The sequence below is a fragment of the Eucyclogobius newberryi genome, unplaced genomic scaffold, assembly GCF_026437365.1.
Source record: "Eucyclogobius newberryi isolate DKJ021-1_F unplaced genomic scaffold, fEucNew1.0.hap1 SCAF_5, whole genome shotgun sequence".
Lineage (NCBI taxonomy): Eukaryota > Metazoa > Chordata > Actinopteri > Gobiiformes > Gobiidae > Eucyclogobius > Eucyclogobius newberryi.
In genome coordinates, this window is record NW_027316167.1 from 34,275,918 (window position 1) to 34,290,373 (window position 14,456).

At 46.4% G+C, this 14,456-nt stretch overlaps 1 protein-coding gene across 1 annotated transcript in view; it reads left to right on the forward strand.

The window, feature by feature from the left end:
* The window catches only part of herc1 (HECT and RLD domain containing E3 ubiquitin protein ligase family member 1), a 95,288-nt gene that overhangs the window by 48,904 nt on the left and 31,928 nt on the right, over positions 1-14,456 (forward strand). The window contains exons 43-49 of the mRNA XM_072465236.1: positions 6,073-6,189; positions 6,314-6,554; positions 6,648-6,766; positions 7,583-7,806; positions 12,233-12,501; positions 13,400-13,452; positions 13,557-13,757. Coding sequence (XP_072321337.1) covers positions 6,073-6,189; positions 6,314-6,554; positions 6,648-6,766; positions 7,583-7,806; positions 12,233-12,501; positions 13,400-13,452; positions 13,557-13,757 — 1,224 coding nt within the window. The remainder of the gene's footprint in view (positions 1-6,072; positions 6,190-6,313; positions 6,555-6,647; positions 6,767-7,582; positions 7,807-12,232; positions 12,502-13,399; positions 13,453-13,556; positions 13,758-14,456) is intronic.

Genomic DNA, 14,456 nt, shown 5'->3' on the forward strand with positions numbered 1-14,456 from the left:
TAAAACGACAAAGACGTCCCATGACCTCATGGGCTTTGTAAAACAACAAAGACGTCCCATGACCTCATGGGCTTTGTACTTCCAAAGCAATGGAATCAACAACAACAACTATTCTAGTCACAAAGACATATCATGACCGCATGGGCTTTGTAACATCAAAGCAATGGAAGGAGTACTTTTACGGACTACGACAGAGTCTGAGGACTTTGTACTTCCAAAGCAATGGAATAAGAATTTTTAAGGACTACGACAAAGTCTGAGGGGAGGAAGAACTTCTATAGGATACAATGACAAAGGCAAAGTCTGAGGAATAAAGTCTGGCGGTAATGCAACACTTGGATGCCAACCGCCATAAAACAACAACAACAACAACAACAACAACAATGACAAAGGCATCTCATGACCTCTTGGGCTTTGTCAAAGCACTGGAGGTCAAAGCACTGGAAGAACAACTTTTAGGACTACGACAAAGTCTGGGGAATAAAGTCTGGCGGTAATGCGACACTCGGCTGTCGACTGCCATAAGATAACAACAGCAACAACAGTCTAAGGAATAAAGTCTGGCGGTAATGCAACAATTGGATGCCAACCGCCATACAACAACAACAACAACAACAACAACAACAACAACAACAACAACAACAACAACAACAACAACAACAACAACAACAACAACAACAACAACAACAACAACAACAACAACAACAACAACAACAACAACAACAACAACAACAACAACAACAACAACAACAACAACAACAACAACAACAACAACAACAACAACAACAACAACAACAACAACAACAACAACAACAACAACAACAACAACAACAACAACAACAACAACAACAACAACAACAACAACAACAACAACAACAACAACAACAACAACAACAACAACAACAACAACAACAACAACAACAACAACAACAACAACAACAACAACAACAACAACAACAACAACAACAACAACAACAACAACAACAACAACAACAACAACAACAACAACAACAACAACAACAACAACAACAACAACAACAACAACAACAACAACAACAACAACAACAACAACAACAACAACAACAACAACAACAACAACAACAACAACAACAACAACAACAACAACAACAACAACAACAACAACAACAACAACAACAACAACAACAACAACAACAACAACAACAACAACAACAACAACAACAACAACAACAACAACAACAACAACAACAACAACAACAACAACAACAACAACAACAACAACAACAACAACTCTACGTCACAAATACATATCATGACCTCATGGGCTTTGTAACACCAAAGCAATGGAAGGAGTACTTTTACGGACTACGACAGAGTCTGAGACATCTCATGACCTCTTGGGCTTTGTCAAAGCACAGGAAGTAAAAGCACTGGAAGAAGAACTTTTAGGACTACGACAAAGTCTAAGGAATAAAGTCTGGCGGTAATGCAACACTCGGATGCCAACCGCCATAAAACAACAACAAGAGTCATGTGGTCGGCCTTTGGCAGGAATTTTGGAGCCACTGTGTTACTGGACGGTATCTCTATCACATACAGGGTAGTGTGGGTCCTTGTGGGTCCATGGGCAGGAACGCGTGGGAGGAAAGGAGGCTGTGGTTGCTTACTTATATAGCACAGGGCTGGGTAAACGTTTATAGAGTTGGGGTGTGTTGGAGACTGAGCCGAGGATGAGGAGCAAGAGGATGTTCTAACGCGCTTTGAACTCATGGGCCTAGAAACGCCAAAGTGATGGAAGAAGGTCTTCTAAAGGATACAACAACAAAGACGTCCCATGACCTCATGGGCTTTGTAACACCAAAGCAATGGAATAAGAACTTTTAAGGACTACGACAAAGTCTGAGGGGAAGAACTTCTATAGGATACGATAACAAAGACATCTCATGACCTCTTGGGCTTTGTCAAAGAACTGGAAGTAAAAGCACTGGAAGAAGAACTGTTAGGACTACGACACAGTCTAAGGAATAAAGTCTGGCGGTAACGCAACACTCGGATGCCAACCGCCATAAAACAACAACAACAACTAAAGCATGAACTGTTTATCAGTGTTTGTAAATACCATATGCTCCATTTTAAGATCGGGAGGTAAGTCAGATTTGACCTCTGAGGTCCACAATGAGGTCCAGGACCTCAATTATATTGAAATTTTAATTTTTTCACTATTTTGATGCAGTTTGTCTGTTTAGGGAAGCATAAAACGGGTATGTTGCCATGTGTTAGTCCATTTATCATCTGGAGAGCCTTTATAAATAATCACAGGATGCAACCATGACAGAACAAGTGCTTTAAATGAGGTCAGTGACCTCAAAAACCAGATTTATTGAAACACACATTTACGTTATTGTGATGTCCAGAACAGCTTGCATTAAATTATGTTGTAAGATCATCTATGCAATCTTAATTTTCAATGTACACTAAACATAGTCTATAAACTTAAACTAAAGTGAGGTCTTTTACCTCAAACACATGTATAGTATACAGTGATCCCTCGCTATAACGCGGTTCACTTTTCGCGGTCTCGCTGCTTCTCGGATTTTCATCATGCATTGTGTTCTGCATTCTGATTGGCTAAACAGTCTCTCCGCGTCTTCTCTACCTGTGTGTCAAAAACGTTATGGATTAATATGTACACGTACGTAAAACCGCTTGCCAAATTGAAGTTTGCAAGGCCGGTGAGAGCGCGCGTGTGAGCTGCGAAAGACGCCGGTGAGAGCGGCGCGCGTGAGAGGCCGGTGAGAGCGCGCGTGAGAGCTGCGGGACACGCCGGTGAGAGCGCACGTGTGAGCTGCGGGACACGCCGGTGAGAGCTTCAATGTTTTATGGAGTATTTCATTGTATAATAACTGTAAAAAAATAAAGGTTTCTACTTTGCGGATTTCGCCTATCGCGGGTTCGTTTTGGAACATAACCCCCGCGATAAACGAGGGTTCACTGTACACCAGTACAAGTAATACACACACATTATCCATATATATGCATGGATATTAAGGTGTCTGATTGCACCTAACAGTCTCCCGAACATGCACATAATGCAGTACACTTGCAGCGCCCGGTACATACCTTCTTGCAGCTGCAGTGGATCAGTTCGTGGCAAGATTTTGATGCCGCTGGCAGTGTCGTCCAAAGGGGCTGCCAACCAGAAGCCTCCTTTATCCAGCCCCAGTCAGATGGTATTGGTAACTCTGGATTCCGGACCAGAGTTTGGTTCCAGCAGTTGCCCTGGAGAGATGCACGCTTGATGTGCTGCTGGAGTGATGCATGCGTGGGGGATGTTTTCTAGAGCCCTAGACTTGTGTGCAAAGAGCTATTTCCTAGCATCATTAACTTCCGTGGTGTCACTGGTGCGGTCATACATAAGCACAACAAAACGCTCTAGCAGTGACATTGACGCCTCACTGACATCATTTGGCATGTGTAAGAGTTCTTCAAAGGCATCAGTCACCTGTGGGAACACTTTCCAAATCTCCCAGGCAGTTTCTTCCCCCTGCCAGCGAAAGAAGACACGGTGTCACACCCTGTGACGGCATGGAAGATGGGTAGAGTTGCACATTGTCTTGGTTTCATTGTGGAAACCAGTTAATGAACAGCTATGTATTGGAAGCTGGATCCAGTACCAAGAGCCATCCACAGCTCGTCAGGATTGATGTTGTTGAATGAAGCCACAGCCAATACGACTACATCAGTATCAACAGTGCGTATGGCAACCTTCCTGATCCCCTTCTGCACAGCATCTGCCACATGTAGAAGCAGGCAAGTGTCCGCTTCCTCGTGTGAACATGGGGCGAGGCTGGTCAAGTCAGACTCAGCAGGAGAGCACAGGACCTCTGTTCCACGTGTTGCATACTTTTCCTTGCCATCTGCTAATGGAAGACCAATGGTCTCTCGCGACAGGTAACCAAAGAGCTCAGTCTTGTTTTGATCCACACGAAGGAAGTCCTTCCAATGGAAGAAGAACTTTTAAGGACTATGACAAAGTCTGAGGGGAAGAAGACCTTCTAAAGCAGGGGTGTCAAACACATTTTGGGCCGCGGGCCGAATTTCGACGCTCAGGCTGGGTCGCGGGCCGAACATAACGTAAAACATAAAACAATAAAAAAAATATAAGAAATAAATAGCTTTATATAGCCTACGCTGTTTCTGAAGCAATTACTGGATCGATTAAAAGAAATTACAAACACGTTTGTTCTCATAAACTGAAATGTATTAAGAAAAGTGTAAAAAAGAGTAATTTCACCAACACTGTGCTTCAGTTTATGTGCATTACAACTTCAGAGTTGATCTAAAGAGCAAAACATTTAGTCTATTGTTGAATATTGTTAAATAGGTATTTGGAACAGAAAAATATTGTATTTGACTTAACAAAATAAACTTCTCAAGATCTAAAAAAAGCTTTTAAATGTACTAACTAACATTTCCATGTCTGTGTAGTTATCTGTTCACCTGAACTGACTCACCACTAAATACAAACACACGTGGGAGCGTTTAAGGAGGTTAAGTTACGCCTCTTGCCTTGAAAATATAGAATAAGTGCATGAGCCACAGTGTTCCATCAAACCAAACTCTTTTGTCAAATCGTGGGCCAAATATTATGTACAAAATAAAACTATAAACAATATAATAAATAAATAGCTTTTTTCAGCCTATTAATAGTTGTGGAGACTGTTTCACAAATCTGCAGCAGGTGAAAGACTGAGTCCATATTCATGCAGTAGGAGGAACAGGAACATGGACTTTTGATGTGATTTCTGATGTGAAATGTTCATATCACAGACATGTTTCTGCTCAAACTCAATATGAGCTAACTATTTTCATAGTTTAAGTTGATCTTAGTGACAAATGATTCATGTAGTGACTCAAATGAGGTCATTGTGTTTGTGTTCACAGTCACATTAGTGTGGACACAGTCATGTTCAGACTTTATTACACTCTGACCTGTGTTTTTCCCTGTGGCTCCTGATCTGTCCAGGTTTGTAGAGGTTTGGATGTTTTCCTCGCAGAGCATCATCACAGAAGTTAGTTTTCTTGTTGTTAGCTCCACATTAGCTCCACTTTTAGCACAGCTCTAACATCCACAAAACAGTCTCCTTTCTTTCTTCCCACGTGTTTCCCAAACCACACGTCTCTGTCCTCGTTCAGACCTCTGTTCTGAGGTGCGTAAGTGCTGTAAAGTGCGCAAACGGGTGTCTTACTTCCCTCAGCACGTCTCCCCCGGCAGTACACACAGCAGTGAAGAACCGCGCGGGAGGGGCGGCCACCAGCGGCATTGTGGGACGTGTAGTTTTAGCGCTAAAAACGGTTACGGATGTAACTATTTTTTTTATTTATTTATTTTTTTTCCAAAATTTTTGGTTGGCCGGATTAAAACGTTTGATCCGGCCCGCCAACTTTTAAGGACTACGACAAAGTCTGAGGAATAAAGTCTGGCGGTAATGCAACACTCGGATGCCAACCGCCATAAAACAACAACAACAACAACAAAATTAAGTCTAAAGAATAAAGTCTGGCGGTAATGCAACACTTGGATACCAACCGCCATAAAACAACAACTTAAAATAATGGATCTAAAGAAAGCACACATTACTTCAGTTGTTCCTCTATCAGGATTTGGTGTTAGCATTCCAACTATTGGCAGCAGAGGAAATTACCATGGGTAAATGAACAAAAGCTAGCATTAGCAACCTTCCCTGACATTTGAAACCAAGGCTCAGAAAAGGAGAAGACAAGCTCGTAAACAAGATTAATGAAACGAGCGAGTAAAGCAAAATTCAGCTCCAGTTTTTTACCATGCAATAGTATGTTTAGGCCTATACACCATGTAATAGTATGTTTAGGCTTATAGAACATGTAATAGTATGTTTAGGGTGCATGTACCTTTGGAAATAATAAAGGTACGTTAAAACATCCTTGGAGGAAAATGCAACCCCGTATGAGGCATATTTACCATCCCTTTAAAAAATCCTGGGGAGAGCACTAAAATCATAGTGAAATAACTTGTGATCAATGTTTTTTGTTGAATGTATTTTCTTTCTTTAGCCTTGTCGGACCCCACGAGTCGTCTGTCTACGTCTCCTCCCCCTCCGGCCATTGCTGTTCCTTTGCTGGAAATGGGATTTTCTCTGAGGCAAATCACCAAAGCGTTAGAGGCCACAGGTAGCTGTAGTTCAATGTGATTTGCTTGCCAGAAATCAATAAAAAACAATTGTATTTTAAAGAAAAGTGTCTCACAATGTGACTGACCCTCAATATTGGTGATTTTGTTTCTTGTCTTTGTCAGGAGCTTCTGGAGAAGCAGATGCACAGAATATCACGGTGCTGGCCATGTGGATGATTGAGCACCCGTTAGAAGATGACCACGAGGAGACCAGACCCAGCAGTGTGGGCGGAGAGTCGGAGCCCTTGTGCCCAGGAGCCACTGCCTCTTCTGGGGGGAAGTCTCAGGACCGCAGCCCCTTCCTTTGTTGCCCCGGAGACATCTCCACTGCAGAGGCCGAGCTGGAGGAGGGATTCAGCGAGAGGTACAGACGATCTGTAAAGTCCATGTATGACTCATGTATTTTCTGTATGGTAATACAATTGTTCAAAAGTGTTAAATATCTTGCCTGTCTCAGTCCGGAGGGTCTGGAGCAGGAGAACGCCTCGGCCTCCAGCGGCGCTCCTCACAGAGGCAGAGCAGCTGGACGCAAACACCGATTTGACCTGGCAGCTCGCACTCTGCTGGCTCGAGCGGGTGAGCGCTTCTCTTATTTTCCTCTTTATCTGTCATAGTAAGCCGGGTTCTGTTGGCTTTGTAACTGGTTCCAGGCTTCTTTACAAAATAAATTAATCAAGTAATTTAACAAGTAAATATACTTGCACCCAAAAGCTCTATTTCATAGGGATGCACCAATACAAGTGTTGGATATCGACTTGATACAAAGTGCTCTTACTCATCAATGTGGGGCCGATACAAACTCTTTGGACACTCACATCTCTCCTCTCCTCCTCTCAGCTGCAGTGAGCAGAGAGTTTACCTAATAAATCACCAAAATCAGATGTGACGTTACATAAATTAGGAAAACTCTCAGAACTTCTAAATGTTTTCATAGTTCACCAATGAGAACAGCTCAGTGCTTGTGTTTACAAAAGTAGCAGAAAAGGTGGTTCTGGCATTGTTTTGCTTATGCAATTGAAAAAACCTAAATCTTGTGATTGAATATCTAAGCTTTAAAAGAGGAATAACATGTCCATACTGGTTAGTGTGGTCGAGGTAAAAGATAACTTAATTAATAATTGAATTGGTTACTTAGCCGTTAGTGCACAAAAGCAGCAGAGACAATGCAGTAAAAGTACAAAGTATTGGCTATCTATCTATCTTGTGATTTCAGTAGAAATGTAAAACTACCCCTCAAATGATTGTTTTATGTGAAAATGTAGACCATAATATAAAAATCCTATCCATTGGTTTCAGTTTCCTGTTGGTCAACACTTTGAGGACTTTTCACCCATCAAAAGATAGGAAAAGAGTTCTTGTTGCATCAAACCTAACCCTGGTCTCTCCTCTCAGCCGGTCTGTACCGCTCGGTTCAGGCTCACCACAGTCAGAGCCGCAGAGACGTGCCTCCACTCCAACAGCAGGACCCCGGGGCTCTGTACGACTTCAACCTGGATGAGGAGCTGGAGATGGACCTGGATGAGGAGACCATGGAGGCCATGTTCGGGCAGGACCTGAGCTCAGACTCTGATATTCTGGGAATGTGGATCCCAGAGGTACTGGACTGGCCAACCTGGGTGTGTGTGACTTTTTGCTCCCACAGGGCTGCCGCTGCTCTCTGCTTAGCTCTGTCTGTGCTGCAGCTTATATGTGCTTTAATACATGAGGCTGCACAATGTTCCTACAATATACTTTCGAAATGCAACAGCGTGTGGTCCATCAGAGCCATGTTTCCACTGGTTTTCTTTGGAGCGAATCAGTTTAAAGGGCCTATATCATGAAAATGGACTTTTCAGAGCTTTTAACCTTCTTAGAGTGCTATTGGTACCTCGTATATGTGACAACCCGAAGCCCTCGTAGGTGAAGCGGTCTGAGGGGCCAAGGCCGGTCCAAACGTGATTTTCAAGACTCTAGACACAAACACTTACACACCACAAACAATGTGTTGGGGCCCAAGTAGGATCAGTCTAATATTAACCCTTAATAAAGTGTTGATAATTTAATCATAATATAATAAAAAAACAATATAATTTGAAATTGATGTTATTTCAAAAGTTCAAATTAAATTTACCCATTGTGGGACGAATAAAGATAAATGGAGTTGGAGATGTAATAGCTAACTGAGGTTCAGGAGCGGGACCATGCCTCAACCCATACTCCACTAGTAAACACGCCCCACTCTCTAACCACACCTCTAATTACCCAGAAGCCCTATTTATAAGGCCTATTCACAGCATATCTTGTCGTCTCAGCTCTCTCGACAGAGAGAATGTCAGCAGTGCGTTCGCTCGATCAAATCATCAGATTCTGACCTGTTCCCAGTCGAATTTCAGTCGGTCGTGTCTCCAGTCGTACTTTATCCAGAGGACCCGCCAACGCAGGTCCGCTCTCCGCGGCGCACACTCTCGGTAGGCGTGATCCATGCCTCCAACACCACTTCCTCTGCACGTGCTCTCCCGCGGACCCTACCTCCGAGACGTCCACACGCACACCGACCTCTACTCCAGCAACGGGACCCAACGGATCCGCCTCTTACTTCTTGGCCTCAGCTCATCAGGTGCGCCCCCGTATGCCGCGAGCTCCGGCGCCTCGCGCCCCGCAAGTTCGTGCACCGCCTCGCGCGCGCCGCACCGTGCCCAGCCCGCACCGGTCCAAAGTCAAAGGGGGACTTCGTTCCAGACCATGTTCCAGACCTTCGAGGATATTAAAAAACTAAACTTTCGCCAGCGTCTGCACTTCCTGGTTCCAGCACGCAGCTGACGACGTCACCATCAGCCCATGGCCGCAGCTCGACCTCTCAGCTCCCCCTGGTGGTGGGAGCCAGCTGCACTCGACTCCCTCCACACGTATTTCTCTATCTCTCCACTACTACTGCCATATTCTACTGCCATTCAATCACTACATCTACAACTCACACCTTCAATTCAGTTACTCGGTTACAACGCACAGTTACTCGGTTACAACGCACAGTTACTCGGTTACAACGCACAGTTACTCGGTTACAACGCACAGTTACTCGGTTACAACGCACAGTTACTCGGTTACAACGCACAGCTATTCGGTTACAGCTCACAGCGACAGCTCGCAGCTCAACTCACAGCGACAGCTCGACAGCTCAGCTCACAGTGACAGCTCACAGCTCAACTCACAGCGACAGCTCAGCTCACAGTGACAGCTCACAGCTCAACTCACAGCGACAGCTCAGCTCACAGTGACAGCTCACAGCTCAACTCACAGCGACAGCTTGACAGCTCGCAGCTCAACTCACAGCGACAGCTTGACAGCTCGCAGCTCAACTCACAGCAACAGCTCAACTCACAACGACAGCTCGACAGCTCACAGCTCGACAGCTCACAGCTCAACTCACAGCCACAGCTCACAGCTCGACAGCTCAACTCACAGCTCGACAGCTCAGCTCACAGCGACAGCTCACAGCTCAGCTCACAGCTCAGCTCGCAGCTCAGCTCGCAGCTCAACTCACAGCAACAGCTCGCAGCTCAACTCACAGCGACGGCTCACAGCTCGACAGCTCACAGTTCAACTCACAGCGACAGCTCGACAGCTCAACTCACAGTGACAGCTCGACAGCTCACAGCTCAACTCACAGCGACAGCTCGACAGCTCACAGCTCAGCTCCCAGCAACAGCTCACAGCTCGACAGCTCACAGCGACAGCGCACAGCGACAGCTCACAGCGACAGCTCACAGCTCAACTCACAGCGACCGCTCACAGCTCAACTCACAGCTCAACCCACAGCGACTGCTCACGGCTCAACTCACAGCGACTGCTCACACCTTACAGCTACAACGACAGCCACGCTCACCAAGCCCCGCCGGCAGCTACGCTCACGTCGCCCCGACCCACGGCAGCCGGCCACATGCTCTCCACGGCGGCAGCAGCCACACGCCGGCTCCCTCTCTCAACCACTCATCCCTTCTATCACTCATCCCCTCCCTCAACCACCCCGGCCTAAAGCGGCACCGGGATGCCAGGTCGACTTTCTTTCCCCCCATCCCCCTTCCCCCCCGGCACCGGGATGCCATGTCTCCTCCTTCCTTCCCCCCACCCCAACCCCAGGCACCGAGATGCCAAAGCCCCCTTCTCCTCCCCCAACTGGCACCGGGTTGCCAGCTCTCACACTTTTTTCCCCCCGGCACCGGGATGCCAGGTCTCATCTCTTTCTCCCCCGGGAACTGAGATGCCAGCTAAGAAAAAAAAAAAAAAAACTCGGCCAAACGCTCGCACCGAACCACAGCAGCCGGCCACACGGCAATAGCCACGCACGCTCCCTCCCTCAACCACTCATCCCTCCCTCTATCGCTCATCCCAATCATCCCCTCCCTCAATCACCTTGGCCACACGCTCGCACCGAACCACAGCAGCCGGCCACAAGCTCGCCTCGGCCACTCGGCCACACGCACTCGGCCACACACACTCGGCCACACACACTCGGCCACTCGCACTCGGCCACTCGCACTCGGCCACTCGCACTCGGCCACTCGCACTCGGCCACTCGCACTCGACCACTCGCACTCGGCCACTCGCACTCGGCCACTCGCACTCGGCCACTCGCACTCGGCCACTCGCACTCGGCCACTCACACTCAGCCACTCACACTCGGCAGTGGCCGCGCGGCAGCAGCCTCACGCCCACTCCCTCCCTCATCCCCTCCCACCCCACCCCTCCCATCCCTCCTCATCCCTCTCATCCCTCCCATCCCTCCCTCAATCACCCATTCATCCATTCGACGCCTCTTCCACGTCCTCACCAGGGTCCCAGCGGACACAGGGACGCCGTCTCTCCCCGGAGCAGTCACCGGGCACCGGGATGCTCAATCATCTCACATTCCTTCTTTCTCAGAAGAGGCATATCTCGGCACGCACCTCAACCCATCGTGCATCTCGAGGCATTGAAAACCGCTCCGCGCACTCATCATCCTACAGGACAAGCCTCTAAATCCAGACCAAGGATCCGCTTCCCGTTCCGTTCAGGTGACCATAGGACTCCACACTAGGATGACTCTTCTCCTAAAGACCCAAGGGAATGCAGCTCGTTTCCTCCACGCCTGTTCGAATTATACCCCACTATCGTTCAGGACATTTTTTTTGGAGGTCGATTCGACCAGTCAGAAGGCACTCATTCGACAACAAGTCTTCGTAGATCAGTAGGGGATATTCTATCGACGACCCACAAATGCTAAAACGCATTCAAATGCACCAGTACTTGTTTTCGTCTTCAGTAACGGACAGACCGCTTTTAGATCTGGCTACACTCCAGAGAGCCTCGACTATTCAGCTCCCCTTCTCTCGCGCCACCGTTAACTCAATTTTCAGCCAGGCCTCCCCGTCGATATCCGGATCATCTTCATTTTTTACATCATTTTTTGGGGGTTCTGAATCGGCTGGGCTGATCACCTGAGACAGAGCCCTCATCCGAGTCTCTACCCGGCCAACTCTCGTGCTCGATCGTCGCTACATCGTAGCTCGATCGTGGCTTGATCGTCACTTCACTGTCCATCTCCATCGTCGATCTCCATCGGCTCTCTCCATCGTCTCTCCCCATTGCCGCTCCCCATCGCCGATCTCCATCGTCTCTCCCCATCGCCGACCTTTATCGCCGAGCTCCATCGCCGAGCTCCATCGTCGTTATCAATAAATATTCTTTCATACTTAATTGTGGCGTGGTCCCTGCTAGTGAAGAAAATCTTGAATAGTTCCTTTTTCCAATTGCTTTCAGTTATAGGTTCTTGATTATAACAATTACCCTTGCCTTAAAGATTGTAGTAAAAGTACAATACAAATATTGTGTGTAGTTACATTGTGCAGTCCTCAATTGAGCACATATTTTCACATATTAAATGTTGGAACTAACTTTTCGTTCGTGGTTAGTGGTGCTTGCTAACATTTTTCACAGCATGTGGTCCTTTCTGATTCCCATCACAAACTAATATTCTTGGTTTTCTTTTTCAACGATACCTTCATACATTTGTGTCCCCGTTTACAGCACGTCTGTGAGGCCGATGACCGCGACGAGGTAGTGGTGTGCGAGCTGTGTGAAGCAAACGTGGCTAACTTCAACGCGCACATGAAGAAGGGCCACCCGGGCTGTGGGCGCAGTGCCAACAGGCAAGGTTACCGCAGCAACGGCTCCTACGTCGACGGCTGGTTCGGTGGCGAGTGTGGCAGCGGAAACCCATACTACCTGCTCTGCGGAAGCTGCAGAGAGAAGTATCTGGCCATCAAGAGCAAGGCCAAAGTTCCCATCGTCGAGCGGTACGAGCGCTAGACTAGACTAAAACACAAGCATGTTTTAGTGAATAGATTTTACTAAGCATTTTGATAAAGTTGATATTGCTTCCTGGTTGGAAATGAGCAGCAGATGCTGCATTCTAGTTGGATTTTCTGAGTTTGGACATGTAAAACAGCCTCACATCTCGTAATTCTTGGGCAAAAGTTTTTTAGGACTCAATCGCTACTTCATTATTTAGTTTAGAGTGTTTACTTACCATTATTATTAGTATTATTTAGTCTTATGCTAGCTATTTTAACTTTACTTTATTTTATTATTGGGAGTGTCAACAGAGCCACAGCGCGCGGCCAAAACTGCCATGTTATTTTGTGCCGCGGCTCCTGTAGGGTTAAGGTTAGAGTTAGGGTTAGGGTTAGCCATGAGGCTATATGGCAGTGCCGCGGTTCCTGAAACTGCTGGGCCATTTGACCGCTCTGCAGCCACGGCCTTTATTATTATTTTATTTTATTATTATTATTTTTTTCCTCCATTCCCTATTAAGATATGAGAGGAGTTTTGTCAATAAGAGTTTTTTGTTTTGTTTATAAGAGTTCTTCTATTAAGAGTGTTTTTTCAAACTTCCTATAAGTTAGCTGTCCTTCCCTCTGTATCTACTGCGTTATAACACTGACATTTCTCCATGTGTGGACAATAAAGGATTATCTTATCTTATCTTAACTGCAACTTGACTAATGTAAAACTATGACTATAACAAAGTAGTAATTAGGAAAACATGAGAACCTGAGAATTGTCCAGAGTCTAAATGGTAGGTAAATTGACTGCAGGCGGCGCCATTTTTGAGGCGGTAACTAAAATGCGGGACTTTAATGTGCGCTCTGACATAATTACACACTGGAAATTCATGCATGTTTATTTCGGCAGGTACAAAGGCCAAGCTCCTGATCTACTCGGCAAACAGGACAGTGTCTACGAAGGTAATGTCCGATTCTTCTACACATTTGTTCAAACCCAGCTCTGACCAGTGCAAACCACTTTTCTCTGTATTTGTAAGTTCAAGCCTGTGTTTCGGCCCTTTCAGAAGACTGGGACATGCTGGACGTGGACGAGGACGATAAACTGACCGGAGAGGAGGAGTTCGAGCTGCTGGCCGGGCCGCTGGGCTTGAGCGAGCGCCGGGTTGTTCCTGAAGCCGTGCAGTTTTCAGACAGCGACCCGCTCGGAGCCTCCATCGCCATGGTGACCGCCACGAACAGCATGGAGGAGATGCTGCTGCAGATTGGTAAGACATGAGTGTTTAATAGATCGATGTGAATGAAACTGCCTTTGCTAACGCCAGGCAGGGCTGGGTGACAAAAATGAATATCTGGATATAATGTCAATCCAACAGAAAACATACATTTCCCTCCTCTCTGTCCCTCACTCTCTCTCTCCCTCCCGTTTTCTGCTTTTTTCTCTTTATCTCCCTTCAACACCCCTTCTATCTCTTCTCTCTACTAAATATCTCTCTCTATTTCTCAGTTTGACAGCCCTATAAATGTCATTCTGGCGCATATTCAGCTCAAAGCATTTTGCTTTCAGGAAGCTCTGCACGTCAATCAACCTGTTAGTTTCTTAAGTTTCACTTCTCTAAGTTTCACGTCTCATGCCTGACAGCTAGGGGGCGATACTGTTCTGTTTACCTGTTATACGTGTCTGGGTGGGACCGAGGGAGACGTTGTTGTGTGGCTAACGTGAACGTGGTGTTCACAAAATAAATGAACCAAACCAAAGTGGAGTTATTATTTGGACTAACATTGGTAGCGGTAGAGGATGGTTAGTAACTACAGAGTCCCGCCATCGTTTGAAGAGGGAAAACCCTATGAAAGCTGGAAGAAAGAAGTCGGCATGTGGATTAGAGTTACCGATTTGGAGAAAAAAAAACAAGCTCTTGCCGTGACGTTGGCGCTATCTGGAAGAGCACGGGAGACGGCGATGGAAA